General features: G+C 39.7%; 1 protein-coding gene, 1 long non-coding RNA gene and 1 pseudogene across 5 annotated transcripts in view; all 3 read right to left on the bottom strand.

Moving 5' to 3' along the window:
* Positions 1-22,627, bottom strand: part of LOC136855337 (uncharacterized) — a 56,541-nt gene that overhangs the window by 14,867 nt on the left and 19,047 nt on the right. The window contains exon 2 of one of the 4 annotated variants that reach the window (XR_010857978.1): positions 15,675-15,752. The exons of 1 other annotated variant lie outside the window; for it this stretch is intronic. This is a non-coding gene — a long non-coding RNA (uncharacterized lncRNA). Of the gene's footprint in view, positions 1-6,228; positions 6,350-15,674; positions 15,753-22,627 lie in introns of all 4 variants that reach the window. 2 more of the 4 variants (XR_010857979.1, XR_010857980.1) reach the window with 2 other exon arrangements.
* LOC136855336 (zinc finger protein OZF-like) lies at positions 3,698-6,222 on the bottom strand. The gene has a single exon (XM_067132253.1). The coding sequence runs from the start codon at positions 5,373-5,375 to the stop codon at positions 4,140-4,142; it is 1,236 nt and encodes a 411-aa protein (XP_066988354.1). The 5' UTR covers positions 5,376-6,222; the 3' UTR covers positions 3,698-4,139.
* LOC136855547 (U6 spliceosomal RNA) lies at positions 22,019-22,119 on the bottom strand (annotated as a pseudogene).

Genomic DNA, 22,627 nt, shown 5'->3' with positions numbered 1-22,627 from the left:
ATAGAAAGCCTCCTGTACAGTTGGCAACACTGTGCAGGCAGAAAAATGCAGCATTAATGCGTCAACAGCCATACAGCACAATGAGAAGGGTGTAACTGTGAGGGTGGCAGGCTGAGGTACGTACTTAGGGGGGTGCTTAGTGGGGAGGGCCCTTGTCTGCATGGGAGAGCTTTTGCAACTGGGTGCTTATGGGGTGCGAGGGAGGGAGGGCCAGGAGAGCTGAGTGGGGAGGGCTGGGCAAGGCTTTATCCGTTCAGGAGCTTTCACGACTGTCATTGGTAAAAAGTAAAAATAATTACACATCATTTCTTTTGTTAATTTAGAGTGGCTGAGTTTTGAGTTTTGATCTCTCGTTGGCTGCTTGATTTTGTCCTCCCGTTCTCTCTCTCTCTTCCATTTCCCCCCTCTGATGGATGACTCCAAAAGTTAGAATTAATTTACGACTGTTAAATTTATGAACAAAATCATTTTATATATTAAGTAACGGGTTTCCTCAAGTTACAATACCAGCGAACTGCAAAACTTGAAGAAGAACACATTACGAAATAACATATCAGTACAAACTAACTTTTCTTACTTATCAGTGACTGTCTGTGCATGTGTTCCTATACACTATGTATGTGTTTGCTCAAGTACACACAAGTCTCATTCTGAAGTCAATTACATGCACACTTGCTGTGTTTACTTGCCTCTCTCTCTTTCTCTCTCTGGGTTATTCTTTATTGCCATTTATTTATATGGTATGGCATACAAAACTTTAGGAATCCTTCCTTGATGAAAACCCCTTATCATCACCTTCAACTTAGGCAGCCAAATATCATCGACTGAAACCTTGGATAAACATTTAATGCAATCTGCTTAATGTTAAACACAATTACATAAATCACATTTTATTATGGGACATCAACTTGTAATTGTACAATCATGCACAATGCAATAGAAAGGTAGTAACCAAATACTACAGTATTAATATAACTGGTTGCAGAAGAGTAATTTACATGTAATCAACAAATCAACCGGACTTTTTACAATGTAAATCTAACTGCATAGTAGTGAAGTACTTAAAGGTATTGCCTGTCCATACAACACAAACAAAAGACTACGTACTGCTTTAGGTCTTGTTCACTTTTCATTCAGTCCTAACCTTTAAATTCGAATGCATTGCATTGTAGGAAACAGTTACTTCATACCCATATAAGTCAAAGGAACAACAAAATGATTAGGTATTGCATTTAGATCTTGTCCGCTGCTCACTCAGTTGTAACCATTTAAAAACTACTGTACATGATATCTGTAATTCTCTCTCTCTCCCCCCATCCTCACTCTGCAGGTTTCAAAGTTCTTGTTATCAATTTAAGCAACCGTGAAGTGTAATCTTTCTTTTTAGTCTGCAAAATAGCTTAAAATGTTTTGGAAGGTGTAACTTTTTTTGCCACACCAAATAAATAACAATAATGCTGTAATACATCTTTTAATAAGATTTGAATAAAATGTTAATTAGATTTTTAATGTGGAGGTAACAAAATGCAGTACAAAACAGTACCTGATTTCAATATCAAATAAGCATGTGTTGACATACATATGTGTATACATATGCATATACATACATGTATGCATCATAATGCTGTGCATTTGCACATTTCTCTTTCTCCCTAAGGGTTATTCTTGATAAAAAAAGAGATTTTTCAAGTTTGGCGAGATACAGAATTTCAATGTTAATTTTTTTATACATTTATTCAGTAAACAGTACTGCACAGTTTGGTTTTCATTTTGTGTACAGTACTGTAGTGTATTCTGTATTGTTTATAAGCATATACTGTACAGTACTGCAGTCACAAAACAGATAAAAAAAATTGGGTTGAAAATGATAATTTTCGTGATATGATTAATTACTCGGATATTTACCTGCGGTTAAAGATCAGCTTATATCTTCGCACCATTAGTTGCGATCGGCATACAAAATAAAAAAATAACTTGGCTGACCAGCAAGGACTGTCTCTGCAATCACCTCTTTCCCACCAGGTGGCGTTGGAATGTTTAAATTCTTGTCAGAATTCTTCATGACCACCCACTAAGATGTGGGGAGGCTGAGTGGGTTTGGGTTTCCACTTTAGCAGTAGGTAAGTATCCAAATAATTAACTTTGTCATGAAAATGATCCTTAATTGGAATGAATCTTACCTACTGTTAAAGTTAGCTCTACCACATTGAATGAGGATGATGGGTTAGTGTAGCCAGAGAAACAATGTTCAGCCAAGCGAACTGATGGAGGCTGGAAATGCCTCATGGCATAACAACTGTCCAATTTGCCCCTTCCAACTCTGAACTTCTCTGTGTGAAGAGAGTGGAGAGACGGATATCAGAAGTCGATAGGAGTCAAAAAGGCACAAAGTATCCTTCCCTGAGAACCATCACTACCAAAGGTTCTTAATATTAATATTGATATTAATAATTACTGTACTGTGTATGTATACAGTATACTTTATAGTGTAGGCTAGGCTATGTTCAAGATACGTTTTGGTATTTCTTACATTTTTTCCAACAAGTGATGGTTTTTTTGGAACCTACCCCATCGTAAGTAGGATAATACCTGTATAAGCATTTTTAGTGTGTTTTGTGTCTGTTTGAACTACCAAATAGGCAGTTCTAAGTGTTTTTAGAAGGGTTCTAAGCATTCGCAGGTTTTAGCTATTCACGGGCGGGTGTGGTACGTAACCTCTGTGAATATGGGGGGTTTACTGTACAGTATATCCCTCCCCAAAATGGACTATGAGTTAGCCGGTGAATGCAAGCAGCAAACTTGCAAACAACTCATCTAGACAACATGCCGAACCCAACCCAGAGAGATGGCTGAGAGAGGTGGTGAAGGGCACAGACCTTGGTCCCTAGACATGCCATGGTTTCCTGTCAGCGAAGACCAACGGACCCCGGGCAGTCCAGAGGGTGGGCTGCCGAAAGACGCTAAGGCTCCAACACCTTCTCTTGCAGGGGAAAACAAAATAGGTCAATCACTGCGGGGAGGGTGCGATCTTTGCCCTAATATATACAATCAAATTTCTAACCACAATAAAAGAGTATATCTCAATTACCTATTATTTTTTCTCCTCAACAGCATAGGGCGCAAAAAGGAGGAGCAGAATGCGTGAGAGAGGAATTAACCTAGGCTACCAGGGAGGCTAGTGAAGGGGAGGAGGGGGAGAAGCAACACAGGAAGACAAAAGGAAAAGATTGAGTAGGGTTATGGTGTGCCCTATCGAACTGTCTAAGTAAACTATTGGCCTTTAGCATCTTCCAACACTTCACAAAATTCTCATCCTCTCATCAGGTCACTCATTATCTTCACAGCAAGAAAACCACACTCGTGCCTTAACAGCTAGGCTAACATAGGCTATGTGATCATCCTGCAGAACTAAAACATTCGGCTTCCAAACACTTTCCTATACAGCCTAATGCTCTCATCTCTGCTTGTTGCTGATGAAATAATGCATAAACAGAAAATAAGCACAATACTATACATGAGGAAAATAGCCAGAAGTCATCAAAATTATTCCTAACACCAATTCCCACCATCTGCATAAGGGCATGGCATGACTTGCCATTCTCGTCAGTATCATCTGACAGGAACATAAACATTCAACGCCACCTGGTGGGAAACAGGTGAATACAGAGGCAGTTCAAGTGGGTTAGGCTAATGTTACTTCTTTTTGAATGCCAATTGCACCTAATGGCACAGAGATATAAGCTAACTTTAAAAGTATGATAGATTCATTCCAAATAATCAACATTTTACATCCATGAAGTGTTTTTTTACCATATCCATAAATTTCCAATTTCCACAAGAGCCTTGGATATATTACAGCAGATAATTGAGAGTTTACTGTAAATGGCTACTTTCCAGTATGGATTCTCATATGAATTATAAGATGTTTCCTGGAATATGCTTTCCCATATTCTTGGATATGGATGGTTTCTTTCAAGTATGAATTCTCACATGAACTGCAAGAGTATTTTTACGGAAAATGCTTTTCCACATTCCTTGCACATGAATGGCTTCTCTCCAGTATGAATTCTCATATGATCTGTAAGATGATGTTTCCTGGAAAATGCTTTCCCACATTCCTTGCACCTGAATGGCTTCTCTCAAGTATGAATTTTCATATGAACTGTAAGACTTCGTTTCTTGGAAAATGCTTTCCCACATTCCTTGCACATGAATGGCTTTTCTCCAGTATGAATTTTCATATGATCTGAAAGATGATGTTTCCTGGAAAATGCTTTCCCACATTCCTTGCACATGAATGGCTTCTCTCCAGTATGCATTCTCATATGATCTTTAAGATTTCCTTTCCTGAAAAATGCTTTCCCACATTCCTTGCACATGAATGACTTCTCTCCCATATGAATTCTCATATGAACTGTTAGATTTGGTTTCTGGGAAAATGCTTTCCCACATTCCTTGCACATGAATGGCTTCTCTCTTGTATGAATTCTCATATGATCTGTAAGGTTTGATTTCTGGGAAAATGCTTTCCCACATTCTTTGCACATGAATGGCTTCTCTCCAGTGTGAATTCTCATATGAACTGTAAGAATTTGTTTCTGGGAAAATGTTTTCCCACATTCCTTGCACATGAATGGCTTCTCTCCGGGATGAATGCTCATCTGATCTGTAAGATTTGGTTTCTGGGAAAATGCTTCCCCACATTCCTTGCACATGAATGGCTTCTCTCCAGTGTGAATTTTCGTAAGACGTGTAAGACTTGGTTTTCTGGAAAATGCTTTCCCACATTCCTTGCACATGAATGGCTTCTCTCCAGTATGAATTCTCATGTGACTTGTAAGATCTCGTTTCTTGGAAAAAGCTTTCCCACATTTGTTGCACATGAATGGCTTTTCTCCGGTATGAAATCTCATATGATCTGTAAGATGTTGTTTCAAGGAAAATGTTCTCCCACATTCCTTGCACATGAATATTTTCTCTCTGGTGGGATTTGTGATATGACTTGTAAGATTAATTATCTTGTAAAATGCTTTCTCACAGTCAGTGGGTCTGAAAGGGTCCTCTCCACTGTCACTATTCCTTCTTTCTTGTTTTACTTCCTTTTTGCAAGTTAGTGGATCTTTTTCATTTACTAAATTCACTTCATATGAATATTCATCATCTTCATTAGACTCACAGAATACCTCTGGCTCTATTTTGATGTCCATCAATGGATCCAGAGATAAAAAGTCACCATTATTTTTTTCACTAAAGGCAGCCATGTTACTGTTTTCTTGATTTATGGAAGGGTGTGATAATGCATCTTCAGTTTCACTTTTCAAAGGAAATTCTAAAGAATGTTCTGGATTCATTCTTGGCATGTGTCCCTTCAACATTCAAAACATTATTTCCCCAATATGCTACAGTTGGTGAACCTTTTTCAGCCAGTGCTGAATTCCATTTACATGAATATTCATCACCTTCATTAGACTCAAAGAATACTTCTGGTTCTGCCTTGATGTCCATCAGTGGCTCCAGAGACAAAACGTTACCATCACTGGTTTCACTAAAGGCAGCCATGTTGCTATTTTCTTGATTTATGCAACGTAGTGATAATGCATCTTCAGTTTCACTTTTCAAAGGTAATTCTAAAGAATGTTCTGGATTCATTTTAGCCTTTTGTCCTTCAATGTTCTCAACATCTTTTCCCCAGTATGCTAAAGGTTGAAACCCAAGCTCTGCACTTCATATCCTTGGACCTTGTGCATGCTACTTGCTTTGCAAAGCACCAGCATCTACCTTTAGCTCAGGTGCCACATTGTCACCCTATCCAACATTAGATTTTTGTCATTTTTTATCTGAACAGCATTATTCAAGATTCTGCTTATGAGTTTCACAGATGTTGCAATACCAAAAATATACTGTATTGTTGCTTTAAACATTTCTTCAAACAAACTGAATCACATCAAAATACATCGACCTCTTTATATTTTCTGTGAATGCATAATGACATCCAAGAATGATACATAACACTGTTCTGTAACGTTAATGTGTTCGACTGACAAACCCTAACACAAAATTGTTTACAAATGGTTATCCAATAAATCTGTTATAAATTAAGTACAATATCTTGAAGGAATACAACCAGATTTCATTGCTGATGTATGAATCTAATATTCAGAACAGATTTTACTTATTGTTGTTGTAATTTTTAAAGTAGGAGTAAAACAATTTGCTGTCGTTTCTTACACTTTAAGACCTGCTATTGGTAATGTTACAAGCAATACCAATAAACACACATGCATTCCCAAAATCTCGATGCTGCTCAAAACTGACGAAGGAAGAAAGGAAGGTCCTTCTGAGGGAGAATCTGAAATCAAAGAATGCAACACTGAACTAGGAAATGTATTGCCAGAACTGAAGATGCAAAATAATATATCAAATTTAATTCAGGTTCCTATAAAGGTCTCACGCCAATTAACAAGGTGTGCATTTGACATTACCCAAATATTAATACAATCTAACCATATGTTGTCCAGACACAGCGTCAAAACATTCCTGAGGCAACGGTGCAACAATAGATTAACAGTTAATATTGACTCCACCATCTCAGATCTGTAAACCTTCTAAGTTTAACATTACAGTATTACTTATGAACATATCCTTATTAACAAATTAAAGGTCAGGAATAGAAAATGCAGCATATGAACTTTGTGGGGGTAAAACAGGAAGGGTACAGTACACAGTAAATGCTTAATTATACGTCATCCAGTTATACATAACTCCATATTATCCACAGATGCAGCAGACAATACGGAAAAATTGTAAGGGTGAACTGAAGTACAGGCAGTCCCCGGTTTACGATGGTTCCGGCTTACGACGTTCCGAGGTTACGACGCTTTTCAAATATATTCATCAGAAATTATTTCCCGCTTACGACGCATGTTCGGAGTTCACACGACGCGTCATACGCCGATCCGACGGAAGAAATATGGCCCCAAAACGGCAGAATAATCATAATTTGAAGGTTTTTTGATGTAAAACTCAATAATAATGCAGTTTACATCATTTTCAATGCACCCAGAGCATTAAAAGTAAGGTTTTCTTATGATTTTTGACGATTTTCGACGATTTTCCAGCTTACGACGATTTTCGGGTTACGACGCAGCGCAAGAACGGAACCCCGTCGTAAACCGGGGACCGCCTGTACTAATTTCAAGAGAGATGAAAGTTTTCCAATTTGTTTGACGATTGTTACTGCAGATACTAATGACAGTCTTGGAAGGTACATGTTGCTAAATTTCATCAAATATGACATCACTTCCCTGAGAGAGAGGTCATTCGGCGAGCCGGTTATGTACGAGCGGAGATGAACTGGGTTGTTGGTGAGGGGTGGCCAAAACAGAAAGGGAAGTAGACAGCCCTTCCAAAGGACATCCACTATCCACGTCTTGGCTCTGTATCGCTGCCATGTTGCCCAGTGACTCGACAGGCACCGCCCCACCCCACCAACAGCAGCATGCGGAGGGGAACACCGACCCTAGCATCATCCTCTCTTCTTCGTACCCTTACCTCCCTTTCTGGACTGGGAAGGAGGTTGAAAGGGACACAACTGCACTCCTTTCTTGGCGGGAGCAAAAGAAGGCTGGGAGTTCCCCCAGGTCCCTTTCGAAGCCTGGGTCTTCTTGGGACCCCTGGAGGAAGTGTAGCCTGACCTGAAGGTCGGGCCACAGGGGTACACAAGGACTTAGCAGTCTTGGCCACTGCCTGGTGGGCAAGACAGTTGTTATCCTCAACACGAAGCTTGTCTACCGCAGCATCTACCTGCTCTCAGAGCTGCTTCTGAGCCAACATGCTTAGAAATTTGAGTCAGAGCTGCGTCCCTCCTCAGTAGGACCAAGTTCACCCTCAGGTTTGCCATCTGGTGGACCAAGTAGGTGATTGCCCTACCTCCAGATTGGCAGCCTCCCAAAGGTGGAATCCTCCCCTGGGACAATGGGTCCCAAGGAGGCAGCGACCTTGGATACTGTGAATGACCACAGGTCCAGGCAGGAGATTGCCTGTAAGGCTGCCATGGCGGTAGCCTCCAGGTTCGCTGCCTCTTGCTGCACGAGGATGTTATTCTCATCAGTAAGGTGCTGCAGCAATAGACCCAGACCAAAGCGAACCAGGTCCGGGTCAACCTGTTTCGTCAGCAGTGGCTCCTCTGAGGGCGCATAATACTTCTTCTGTCGAGGCAGAGGAGGAGGATCATTACTATTAATATAAAATAGTTTAACCAGACCACTGGGCTGATTAACAGCTCTCATAGAGCTGGCCGAAGAAATAAAATGGAGTACCAGTTCTAAGCCATAGGCTAAACACTGGGACTAAATGACGAACGAATAATGAAATTTTAAAAACATGCAAAAAGGCATATGCTTCCACACTTGAACACATGCACACATTGAATACATTTACTCAAGTTTCATCTGTACAATTAAAAAAATAAGTAAAACTGAGTGATGATAAATTTCTGAATAACTTACCGTACAATTTTTTAAAATTTTTATTTTTCTATGTATATAATAGTTGCCCCATGGGTTTTGTATTTTCATAAGTTAATTTTTATACCTTATCAATTAATTTACGTTTCCTCACGAATACTAAAATTGAGTCAATTGAAAATGTTGCAGACTCTGATAAAACTTCACCAATCGACTCATTTCCAAGAGTTGAGAATTGATGTTGGTTGTATTTTGGGCATTCTCTTAACACATGTTTAACTGTTATTATCACTTTGCATTATGAGCATTCGGGAGCTGGTTCATGTGGGCTGCTCATTAAGTGTCCATGTGTCAGATGAGTGTGGCCTATTCGGAGACGTGTTAAAATTACTTGTGGATGTCTTTCTCTTTGGTATGATGAACTCCATTTTATAACTCCAGGTTTTATTTGCTTCAACTTATTTTCAGGTTCTTCATTCCATTCACTTTGCCATTTGTTCATAATGCCTGCTTTTATATGTGTTATATAATCGTTAACTGGGATATCTACACTGGGTCGTCTCAAATGGGCTGCTTTTCAGCTCTTCAATCCCTATATGGGCAGGAATCCAACACATTTCTATATTTTTCCCATTATTATATAAGTTCCTCATTAGATGGGTCGGTATCATTCTCAGCTAGCACTCTGCTGGGCCCGCATTCGATTCTCCGACCGGCCAACGAAGAATTAGAGGAATTTATTTCTAGTGATAGAAATTCATTTCTCGCTATAATGTGGTTTGGATTTCACAATATGCTTTAGGTCCTGTTGCTAGGTAACCAATTGGTTCTTAGCCACATAAAATAAATCTAATCCTTCAGGCCAGCCCTAGGAGAGCTGTTAATCAGCTCAGTGGTCTGGTTAAACTAAGGTATACTTATTACTTATATAACTTATGGAGTAATAACTTTGCTTGTTGTAAAATGTTATTTTTTGGTTTGTAACTCTGAATGGCTTCAATGTCCCTTCTACAGTTGCTAAAAATTACAAAATTATTACAAGAGGTTTCTTTAACTATTTTTATGGCTGATTTAATTGTGCATAACTCAGCTGTAAATACCAAGGCATTAACAGGTGGAGAGAATTGATAAATTTTGTCTTGGAATACTAAGCCTCCCTGCTTGTTGATAAATGCCACTACTGTGGTGCTGTCGCTCATCAACACCACCAAGTGTCCCATCGCTCGATTCTGAAACGCTTGGAGAGCCAGGAAGGCGGCCCTGAGTTCCAGGATGTTGATGTGAAGGTGCTTGTCATTCCGGTTCCACACACCTGAAATCAGCAATGCTTCTAGGTGTGCGGCCCACCCCTCGGTTGAAGCATCTGAGAACAGAAGCATCCTGGGAGGGGGAGTGTGTAGAGGCACTCCAATTACGAGGTTCCTGTCATCCAGCCACCAGGCTAAGTCCTGTCTCACTTCCTCCGAAAGAGGAGTGGGGAGGGACAGGAGGTCCCATGCCAGAGACCAGAACCCCTTTCTTCACTGATGGGAATGAAGGTGAAGCCGCCCACACGGGACCAGCTTCTCCAAGGACGACAGGTGTCCGAGAACGACTAGCCACTGCCGAGCTGGTTCTTCCTGCCGTGAGAGGAATAGCTGTGCTGTCTTCCTGAGCCTGCTGACACGCGAGTCCGAGGGGAAGACTCTCGCTGCTACTGTGTCTATCAGCATGCCCAGGTACTTTATCCTCTACTCTATTCAAATTATCTAATCGTCTTCTAATTTGGTGTTTTATTTTCATCAATTCTGTTAGTTTTTCAGACCACCATGGGACTTTGTGTTTTGCTGGATGAGATTTTGATTTTGGTATTGCTTTATCAGGAGCATTTTTAATGAAATCAACAAGAAATCTTTTTGTTTCATTATGATCTTGTACATACTCAAATGGTGGGATATTTCTAGTGTGGGATTCATATAGTTCCAAGTCTGCTTTATAAATGTTATTTTGAGGGACATGAACTGTATTCCAATCCAATCTGGCTACTATGCTTGTTGTACATAGAGTTAAGTCTACTGAGGAAAAAGTTCCATATGTTTTTTTAAAAATAAGTGCTGATTTCATTATCATTTATGCAGTACTTGTCCTTTGAATCTATGAATTCTTCTATTTTACTTCCTGCTCTATATGAGTTTGTACAATTACAATCCCATATTGGGTTTGCAGGCATTAAAATCACCTACCATTAATGTAGGTTCTTCGGCATTGTTAAAGAATTCTTTAAGTTTATCAATGTCGTAATTTTTATTAGGTTAGTTGTAAAAGTTATAAATTACATAATTATCTTTTTTTTTATTCGTATTCTAATACTTGACATTTGCAGGTCAGTAAAGTTTACAGGTACTTTGACATTTCCAGGTCAGTAAAGTTTCCAGGTACTTTGTCATAACATACTTTGTTATGTACATATATAGCAGTGTCTAAATTTCCTTCTTGTGATGTAAATGCTAAGGTATATTTACCCATTGATGATATTGTTTTGTTGACATGTTGTAAATATATCATTGGTTCATATTCTTTTAGTAACCTTTGTATTTCTCCAAGATGTAATCTGGTCTGTAGACTATCACATGCCATTGTATAATATAGCTATTGAAAATATTATGGTATAGCGGTCGAGTTTTACATTTTTTTTTGCATTATCAACTTGGATTTCTTCTAATAATTTACTCATGATATTCATTTGTTTTTCTTTGTAATATATCGAGTGCTCAATGCACATACAACCTTTTTCATGGCTGCTCAAACCAGCTGTTACTTTTTTCTATATTTCATAACATTTCTTATAATGTTTGTTAAACCATCTTTTGTTTGTTTTTGTTATTATTGCATAATTCAATGAAACAATCATTACATCCACACGTATTATCATGTACATTTCTCTTTTTATTTGTTCTTGTACCAATTACTGGAGGTGGATTAATCTCTTCTCCCTTAACATAATCACTGTAATCTATGGTATGGTTCTCTTTCACTTCTTCAGTGTTCTCGACATTTGCCTTCACAGGTTTTACTATTATTTTAGGAGATTAAGGTCTATTCTTAGCATGTTTTTGTTTCTATTCTTTCTTCACGTCCATTATCTTCGGTTTAACCGATGTTTCTCTAATAATAGTTGATTTCTTCATTTTGGGTGGTGTTCTCTCCAAAAGCCTTTTTTTATCTTTAATTTCCAGTCCATCATGACCCTCCTCTGTTACTTCCGTAGTAGCACTGTAAAGTCCCCGCTCAACGCGTTCTCTGTGGAGAACATCCCGTTTCCTGCGGTGCCTTTCCACGACCTAAGGTCGGGCGGAATATATATTTATCATCATAATTGTAAACTGTATATGTGTTGCCTTTCTAAGCAATCATGTATTATACAAGTAACAAGTTATTTATTTCGGATGTCAGACACTGCTCATCACTATGTTCCCTGTAAGAACCTGTCCTGTTTTTTAAGGCATTAGTTTGACATCAGGTCACCTGTAAATCTTTGTACCAGCGGTCTCTGCGCACCACGCAGACGTCCGCAGCCCGCTTTAGAAGCAGCTCGTTTTCATCAGTAAATCAGCAGTACTTGTCTCCCTGCTCGTCATTAATATTTCAAATGAATTGGATAAAATTTCATCCATCTCATTTCCACCTGTTCCTTTATTCTTCACCATTTTAGTTTTTATTTCTAAAGCATTCATTTCTTCTTGAGATTTACTTGTCTGTGCGCCTTTACTTCTAAATGTATGCGTTTTTGTTTCATTATTGGTTCTTGCTATTGAAGAATATGTATGTTTCTTAGACAGATCTTGAATTCCTTTCACTTTGAATTCTCATTCAGCCTCTTTAATAGCCATCCTAGCTCCTTCTTGCAAGATTTTTAATTCTGTATTGTAAATATAGTACATTCTTTGGACCTTGCATGATGGTCTTGCTTACAGTTTATACACTTTGGCTCACTGCACTTCCATTGTGTGGCATATTCTTCACATTTCTACAATATTACTTTGCATGTCCATATTTATTAAAATTTTGACACTACTGGCTTTGGGATATATGGTCTCATTTCTCTGTTTTGGCCTAATTTTTTATTTTTTGAGGTAGATCTTGACCTTCAACTTTTATTTTTTGCAATTTTTAACATTTTCTTATTTCTTTGCTTACTCAGTATATTATATACAATACTTCACAATCTTGGACTCTGGGATATCTTTTTTTAAGAGAGTCCAAGAGAATATTCTCTTCAATTGTTTCATCACTGTTCTCAGGAAGCACAATAGTACCCTGAATGCTATTCATAGTGTCATGTTTTTTAGTTTGTCATTATAAACATATAGTCCTCAGACTGGCACGTCTTTTCTCTTGTCTCTCTGAACGAGAGTCGAAGTGAGTCAAGGTTGGGTCAAGACAATATTGACTTTTTTTTAGGTTTACTCTGTACTGGAGCAGAAGGTTCCAGTGCAATTACAATACGCTTTTTTTTTCCTAAAGAAAAGTTGTCAGAGGAAGTTCCAGCGGTTGTCAACTGTGCCGAGTCGCTACATCAAAGGGCCCAGGGGTACTTGAATCTTTAAAACTACCATTCATAAAGATCGAAGTAAAATAAAAAAAAAATAAACCTGAAAACCTTAAAAAGATACCATCAGCCCTTCATGGAGTTTATTCTTCCACAAATGGCACTAGTGAGAACCGACTCCCAAATGTCCAAGTCCCTACCCTACCCCACAGGGATGGCACAACATGATTAGAGTGGCCCAAGTGTAAGCCAAACCCACTTGCTATGACCAAGAGTATTACAAGAATACAATCATCCCCACCCTAATCATGCTTTGGGCAATCTGGATAGAATGCCGAGAGTCCTATCCCCAGGACCAGATGACCCTGGAATCCATGGTCCAGCCCTAAAGAATAGTTCTGCCTTTGAGCTATCAATCTGATAACTCTCAGGTCCAAACATTATCAGGCAGTTGATGGTCCTACCACAGTTCCCACTATTTAGCTTCGGATATAAACCCAATCCCAGCTATGATATCTTTTCCTATTTATCGGATCCAGTAAATTTTACAAAAATGTGGAAAATTCCACAAAATTAGTCCAAAGAAATATATAATAGTAATATATGAGACTCCTGGACTCAAACCTGGGAACAAATTCCTGGGGTTCAAAAGCCCCCTCACCACATCTGGTCGCACATCGAGGGGGGGTTCTTGCATGACGTCACCACATAAACGTGACAACCACTGGATCTGTCTGCACAACGCTTAGGAGGCGGTTGCCGAGAAGTGAGAGCTGTTCTATCACCAGGCCAACTCATTCTAGATAATTAAGCGGCGAAAGAGGAAGAGCCGGTATTACAAAAAAGAATACTGTAATTGTCACAAGGCGATGAAAACGAGGCGATAGTGGGGAAAACTGCGTAGGACGGGGAAGGGTCATTGTCCGCTCGGAGGATGATACCGGCTGGGGGAACGATAACAGAAATGATGAGCGGCTCAGAACTACTGAGGCAAATGTAATATGTCTGTATCGCTAAGTAACTCTGCCAGCTCACACACATCACTGTCTCTCTCACCAAAAGGGACTACGAGTCAGCAGGTGAATGCGAGCGCCAAACTTGCGAACAACTCATCCGGAGAACGCACCGAACACGAACTGGAGAGACGGCTGAGAGAGGTGGTGAAGGGCACAGACCATGGTCCCAAAACCCACCATGGTTCCCTGTCCGTGGAGAAGACCACGGGGCACAGGGCAGTCCAGAGGGCAGGCTACACACAAACGCTAAGGCTCCGACACCTCTCTCACGGGGGGAAACGAAGAAGGTCGATCACTATGGTGGGAGCGGGTGATCTTTGCCCTACATGTGGTCAAATTTCTAACCATAATATGAGAATGCTGCGTGTCTCAATTACCTATTATTTTTTCTCCTGAACCACATAGGGAGCAAAAGATGGCAGAGCAGAAAGGGTGAGAGAGGAATTAACCTGGGCTACCAGGTAGGCTAATGGAGGAGGAGGAGATGCAACAATGGAAGACAAAAGGAAAAGACTGAGTAGGCTTATGGTGTGCCCTGACACACTATCTGCATAAACTCTTGGCGTCTACCATCGTTCCGATGCTTCACAAAATTTTCATCCTCTTATCAGATCACTCATTATCTTCACAGCAAGAAAACCACACTCGTGCCTCAACAGCTCGGCTAACATATAGGCTACGCGGTTACGCACAGCCATTCTGTTTCCGCAAACTCTTTCCTATACAGCCTACTGCTTTCGTCTCTGCTTGTTGCAGACGAAAATAAAGCACGAACAGAAAACAAGCACAATACCGTACAGGAACAAATAATCCAGGAGTCCTCAAAATTATTACTACAGTAATGCCGACTCACACCGTCTATCCAGGAGAAAAGCCATTCATGTGCAAGAAATGCGGGAAAGCATTTTTCTTTACAAGCGATTTTACAGATCATATGAGAATTCATACAGGAGAGAAGCCGTTCATGTGCAAGGCTTCTCTCCAGTATGAATTCTCCTATGAAACTGTGAGGTGACGTTTCCTGGAGAATGCTTTTCCACATTCCTTACAGATGAATGGCTTCTCTCCAGTATGAATTCTCTTATGAATTTAGAAGTGTCTCGGATTAAGAAAACATTTCTATTTTCTATTTTGAAGGCTTTTGTTGCTTTGTCGCAAATGATTTTTATGATACGGCTAATTTGTCAAATTAAAAGGGTTTTCTCTGAGTTTCTTGATGAGCAGAAAATTTTGCTGGACAGAGCAGGGCAAATGTGTTATAGTGAGAAATTTAGCTGCTGGTAGCCACCTGCCATGAAATATTTCCAAGCGAATTTTTCAGTTCCATAAACGAAACGTTACCTTCAAAAATTATGATTTCCCAATTATTTCATGTTTTCATTTTGGAGATCTATCTACAAAGACTTAAATATAGATAAATAACAATGTCTATAATCAACAGAAATGTCTTTGAGTTGATGCATGAAGCAATTAAAAACAAAACTCTTACAGGTTTCAATGACAATATTGCAAAAACATTTGTAGTGGAAAAATTCAGTGACCAATCTATTAATGCTGACGATGAAGTGCGTGCAAATTATCTAGAGAAACTGCAACAAAAATGGCCAAGTGTTAATCGAACTACGAAAGGCTTTGAAAAAAAATACAGTGACTGGCTATCCTTGCCTTAGATATCCATTACAGATGACCACATGGCTTCAACATCAAGAGGTCGACCTAAAGTTGTTTCTTTCGAAGCAGCTTCTTAAAAGAAGGAAAACAGCAGAGTTAATGACAATATCACCAGATAGACTGTATTTTGCAACTTCCAATAAAAAGAGGACTCAGCGATACATCAAAAAAGTTGAAAAATTTAGCAGCATCACCAATAAACTATTCTTCAGATGATGCACTAACCCTAATGATAAATTGTTCTCTAACAAAAAATACATATCAGAGGATAAGAAATGGAAATGAACCAATAAAGTGGAAATGTGAATTGTATACCCCCTACTACCTCGTTAGAGAGGCCAAAAAGTTACGCTGTCCTTGCCCAGAAAATTTGAAAATGACAATACTTCTCTGCTGAGCTGAACTTGCAAGATGTTTTAGATCACACAACTAACAGAATTTTGAGATCTGTACACAATGAGCCAAGCAGTATTCCTGCAATTACAAAGGGAATTTTGATATCAAAGATACAATTTGATGGTTCAACAGGTCAACAAATTTACAAGCGAAAGACTTCATCAAATGAAAGAAATTTGTCTAGTGAAGTGTCATTTTTATGACGTGCATTGTTCCTTTGAAATTAAGAGATATCTTGGCCTGAAAGAAATTTAAAATTATAATTTGGGAAAATCCTGCTCCATCTTCCAATTTTAACTGTAGACCTTCAAGATTTTCGTTTATATGGGACACTGTTGATATTTCGAGAACAGAGAATGATTTTATCGATTCCACTAAGAAATGCCTAAAACCTACATAGTGGATAAAGCATGCAATGTATCCCATGAAGCATTTGTTACTACGATTTATGGCAAAGTTTCAACCTCTTCATCTACTTTTAACTTTATCATTTCAGTGCTGTAGCATTTGTGGCTCAAGTCCCAAATGTATGAATGACATCAATCAGGTTATGAAAAATATTTCCATAATAAAATTAAGTTTCACATATACTTACCAGGTAACTACGTAGCTACAGTTTCAACTGACGCGGCAGCTTAAATTTTGAAATTCCCGGTAGCGCTTCTATTGTTTTAGTGGCGGTGACACTAGCCCCGCCCACTTTCGGGGAAGAACAGGTACAACACAGTTAAAGAGCTCAATTTGTTTGTGCCTTACGTAAATGTGAGGAGCGTTCGAATTCTGTAATTACCTGGTATGTATACATGACTTCATTTTATTATGAAAAATGGTATTTTCATGATAAAGTCAAGTTTCATACATACTTACCATGTAATTACATAGCTATACTTTTCCATTGTGCAGCTGCTTAAATTTTAAAAATCGTGGTGGCGCTTCTATTGTTTTCACGTAGGTGACTACCCGGCCCACTACTGAACATCTTTGCACAGCCTATAAAATACTTTCCCTAGAGACAGTCGTTTTTTCAGGGTATAACATATGTTCAAAGCTAAGAGGAAACTTATCCAGTCCATTACTACTCTTCAGATTTAGATTTGAAAAGACTATTTGGACCTTTATACCTCGAAGTTTGTCTGCATAAGGTACTTATTGATTATCCAAAAGTGATACGACCTACTTTTTAAGCAATTTTAATAGTTTAGCCATTTCAAAGGTTGCTAATAAATGGTTACATGTCAAATTTTATGGTACTGATTCAGTAACAACAAAATACCAAGCTAAATTTCCTTGCAGAATCATTGTATTCAAAGCATATTTCCTATCGGGCAAGATCTTGGATGAATAAAATTGCTCTTAATTTGAAAACTGCTCATTTCTGACCCACTGTTTCTATATGAAAATGGATCAGCTCATTAAGACCTTTCCAAAAATGTATAACATGACCAAATGTGGTTAGGTAAAAAATTTGGAATATGGGGCTCTGGGACCAAATTTGTAATTGGCACCAAATTTGGTAAAAGTTGTCAAAAAAAAAATGCCTGCAACTATTTTTGTACTTTTTGATGTCAAAATTAATTGAATCAATCAAAAAATCATTTTAGACAGCTCAATCACACGGAATGACAGTTGCCCCCTACTAAACTGACTTTGCTAACATGTGAAGTCAAACAAGATTTACATTAACTGCCAATAAGCAATTCAAGTTAATGTGTACATTATTCATGTAGATTTTTCCAATCCAATGTAGTTTATAAAAAGAAGGATTGTGACTTTCACAAACATACACATACACATTTAAACAAATACAATTTACTTTTCACAAACACACATCATAACATGTGCTTGTGTAAGTACAACATCCACTGTGTTCACATACAGTACGTGTAAATAAATCTAAGTTGCATCCATGCATATAATTGTTTTAATGTGCACTGATATATACATATACACACACGAACCAGACACGTACCAAAAATTTATGCATGTGCTCAAACATATTTCACACAGAAAGTTCCAGTACATACATGGCATGATGTACATTGCACATGCATCTAAATACATGTATATGCACCCACGCTTTATACACAAACACACTCAATCCCACACAAAAACGTTTTGTGTAAGCGTGTATGTAATTTAAGTACATGCACACTTATTCAAGTTTGGCCTAGGCCTATAGATCAAATTGCGCACTAGCTTTACACTCATATATATACCATTATACTCTCGTATACACAACAACATTTGTAAGTAAACATACCTATATCCACAACACAAACAACTACAAAGCACAAATGACTGAAAAACAAAAAAATAAAAAAATAGATTGATAAATTTCAGCGCTAATAAGTAACTATTCTCATTAGAGATCTTACAAGTCTCCGTTTTCTGTCATAGTTGAAAACTGGCACTAAAGAAAGTGGGTCGACTACACTTTTAATGGGTAACTTCACCAAATGTAGTACTCCTTCGCGACTACAATTCGGATACATTTTCAAGATTATCACAGGATTGCCCCATGGATTTATTCTCAAAATTACATTTTTATAATAAAATAGTTTTATATATATTTACCAAGTAATTACATAGCTATTGGTTCACATTACATGGCAGCTTGAATTCAAAATTTCGCGGGTAACACTTCGCAATTCCGTGTAGGTGACCACTTCCGCCCACTAACAGGAATGTTAGGAACGACTTTAGCAGATAACTTCAATCTGTTCATGCCTATGTCCATCAGCAGGGAAGAGGGTGGGCTCCAATCATGTAATTACTTGGAAAGTATATATAAAACTTTATTATAAAAATGTCATTTTTACGTAAGTAACTTACCCAGTAATTACATAGCTGATTCCCACACTGATAGGAGGTGGGATATAAGGACATATTCTACTCCAAAAACATTAGGTATGTAATGAATTTGAAAATGGAAAAAACTGCTAGCATTGAAAACCAACGCTTGTCGTTAACTATCAGCTAAGAGAGCTACTAGGATACTGCCTCTGGTAGGTGCATATCTTACCTCGTAGTGGCGTGGCGGTATAGCCATGGGTTGCCTCCTACTTAGTGGGAACTTTGCAGCAAAGGAAGTCTTCGACGTCTAGCAAAGCACGATAGGTGCTCACCCTTGCCTTGGGCGTAGCACCAAAATAAAAACAACCAGACAACATTGTCACCTACACTGAGATAAAACCACAACCCATCCACTGAGAGTGGTGGGTGCTTCAGGTACAATGTACCCCCTGGCTCCGCAAAAAACCCGACACCTTATTACAAGGTGAGGAGACAGTAGGGAAAAACAATCCTATGCTTCCTTCCGTGATACCATGCCAGTCACTAGAAATGGTCTCAACGGAACTCAAAGATTCAACACTGCTTAATTTCCATTAAAAATAGTGAGGAACGAAGAACGATTACATTCCCAGTAGTTCGACGGCAGAATGGAAGTACGAGGTATAATGTATGCAAGCTAAAGAGGTAGAGGCTACTATGACGTCCTTGGCTTTACTTAAAAGAAGGCAAACTGCTCTCTTAATTCTGAGTGTGTCCCAAGTAAGAAATCCACGAGGGCAATACGTTCTAGTCAGTGAATGAAACGGATCTTGCCATATCACCAGAAGTCAAGGACGGTCCTCTGAAAAACTCCAAAAGGATAGAGGCCTCCCTATTCTCCCACAGAGCTGGAGAGGGCTTGAACGCTCAGGAGAATGATCTGGTGTCCGGCTGCAGCTGACGCCAGAAGCGCTGAGCGGCAGTTGAACTAAGAGCTTGGGAATGGTGGATGCCCAAGGTAGCTAGCAGGTGCTCGTGGGAGCTAGCAGGCTCTCGGAGCAAGAGCTGGTGCCAGGCTGGGAGCCAGACTAGCTCATGGCTCTGGAAGCTCTACAGCTGGTGCCAGACAGCAGCTGATGCCTACCAGCGAGCTAGAAGATCGGGATCACTTGATAAGAAAGTGAGGCACAGAGGATGACTACTGTATACTTCCAGTAGAGCTATGTGGAATGGAAGCAGAGATGCAGAGGACGAATATAATTCCAGTAGGACTAAGCGGAATAGAAGTAAATGACAAATAAGCCTGAAAGCTAAGAAGGAAGAGGCTGCTCTGGTGTCCTTGACTTTCACTTAAAAGGCAAAATGTTTCCTTAAGCATTCAAAAATAAGCCCTTCCAGGATGTAATCTTAGTCTGATTCTGTTCATGTAAAAACCCAAAACCTTTAGCTGGACAGAAGGTTCTCTCTTCTTCAGTCAATGATGTCTGTAAACTTCCTGAAGGGGAAGGAACGGGATCTAGAGCTTGAATAGATCCTCGTTATGGCTAAAAATCCCAGGGTTAATGAGGAACAAAGCATCTCCCTGTGAAAATACCTTCTCTAAACGATGACTTGGATCTCACTAGTGCGACCTAGTCGAAGTCAGAGGTCACTCGGTGTCTTCCATGTAAGGTTGCCGAGAAGAGGAATGCCGGGGATCAAACAAGGGACTCGTTGGTCATTTAGAATACATTCAGGCTCCAGCAGACCAGGTTCCTTCCTCGCTTGGACACGTCGAAGACCAGATAAGGTTGTCAAAAGCTAGGCCCCTGTGTTGAAGCACTTAGTTAAGCATAGATGAATACCCTCTACTGATAGAGTACAAAAGATGTAGATCTCCTCAGGTACAGAAGGGATATCCAAAAATGGACCATAGATGTCTCCAAGAAGAGGGGTAGAGACTGTAACCCCAGCTTCAAAAAAGGCCCACTTAGTCTGGTAGATGGGGCTAGCAGAATGACATCTGCAACCACACTAGTTTAAGCGATGAGTCTGGCAGAAAAACCTTGTACTGGTGCTTTCTGAAGCTTCGAAGGTTCCTTGAGGTGGCAAATAGGATCATAGACAGTCTACCCCATGGACTCCACAGTCCCCACTAGACAAGGGGACGCAAGGAAGTACCTGCTCTCAGTTCATCTTTAAGAACTTTAGATGACTTGAATGAAATCGAATCCGATCTGTTAACAGTAGAGGTTCTCTTGCTTGGAGAGAAAATGAGAGAGAAAACAAGCCTTTCTTCTCTACGTATACGCTAGGAATGAAATCTCGTCTAGAGAGAACTACCGCAGTCCAGGTGTAAACTAAGGTCAAGAAGCACTGAAGCTCCCAAGAGAAATGCTAACAGCTCTCTAACATATGTGAGAAGGATCCATCATCTGGGGAGCAGAACCCGGAAAGTTTCCAGTTCACCTGTGGGTTCCCCGACCAAGATCCGAGGTGTAAAGTAGAAGACTAGGTCCGGGCTTAGAGGAAGAAGGGAGTGTCCTTCTTCATCTAAGTATATACAGCCACCATTGTAGGTCCAACTTTAATACGGGGCTGTGGCAAAAAGTTGACGGTGTCCGATTGTGTTCCCTTGTCCCAGTTGTAACCAAAGTACTCCAATCAAGACAGTCGTTCTAAATCAAGACTGATGTGAAGTCAAGAAAAAAAGAGTCAGATGAAGAGGAGAGAGGACTTGTGAGAACACCTAAAATGCTGCAGAGAGGTCGAGGCACCGGTTCCCAAACTGAGAAAACCCTGTCGCGAAAGACAGGCCTGGTCCATCTCCATTGTAGACAACCGAGCGATCTTGCAAAGCATCGTGCAGCGTCATGGGCATTGCAAACCAACTGCCAACTCTGCAGACTCTTGATAGCTGTGCGGACACTTGGAAAACCCGTAGGCTCGACTACACCTCGTACATACCACAAAATTCTGCAGTACAACATAGTCCTCCACAGGCCAGCCACAATCCTTAAACAGAGAAAAGCAAAGCTCATGAGCAGATGTCAAGTGTTGAGCGGAGAGTAGGCACCTGGCAAAGGGGACTGGTGGCGACTACTTGGAAGCTGGAGCCAGGCATTCCATCGGTAACTAGCGCCCAAGAAAGAACAACAGTGTGTCTAATGAAAAAATCTAGGCGGCGATTAAAAATTGTGGAAGGCTTCACAAATTGCACATCAACCTTGTGCAGGGGTCCTGCTGATTTCTCGGAATCATTCCAATTAGAATATGTACTGCCGAAGCAAGTACTTCAGACACTGGGCACTCCATGGAACACTGGACAAACACTTGGCGCCAAAGAGAGGCGTCAGCCTAGCAGGCTGAAGACCGGGGCTCTGGATAGACAATGAGACGTGGAAAAGCCCCAAGGATCTTGACAAGTACTAACAGGCAATTTCCTGTGAGCTAATGAATAGATACAACTCTAAGCACAGTTCAGTAAATTACCTTACAGTACATTCACCGTACTCTATCCGCGATAACAGAATCAAATTTATGACAAAATTCACTCAAGGCAGATTTCCTACCCTAAACCTTCACACAAAACGAAAAAGGTATGCAGTGTAATGCTGACATGACATTTTTATAATAAAATCACAATTTTTAAAAGTAAATTGTATTTTTCGTAACTATACAAACCTGAGGTCCTTTACATTAGGAATTACTTTCAGGCGTAGGCTGGAAACGGCCATTAAACTTTGCGCAAGGTGGTTAGGCAGTAACTACCATCAGGTAGGCAGGAATACCCACCTGCC

This window comes from Macrobrachium rosenbergii, chromosome 31 (genome assembly GCF_040412425.1).
Source record: "Macrobrachium rosenbergii isolate ZJJX-2024 chromosome 31, ASM4041242v1, whole genome shotgun sequence".
NCBI classification, from domain to species: Eukaryota; Metazoa; Arthropoda; class Malacostraca; order Decapoda; family Palaemonidae; genus Macrobrachium; species Macrobrachium rosenbergii.
Note: the sequence above shows the minus strand (reverse complement) of the source record. Positions and strands in the feature narration are given on the sequence as shown.

Coding starts and splice junctions, on each gene's coding strand:
- LOC136855336 (XM_067132253.1), bottom strand. CDS start 5,375: ATGTTGAAGGGACACATGCCAAGAATGAATCCAGAACATTCTTTAGAA.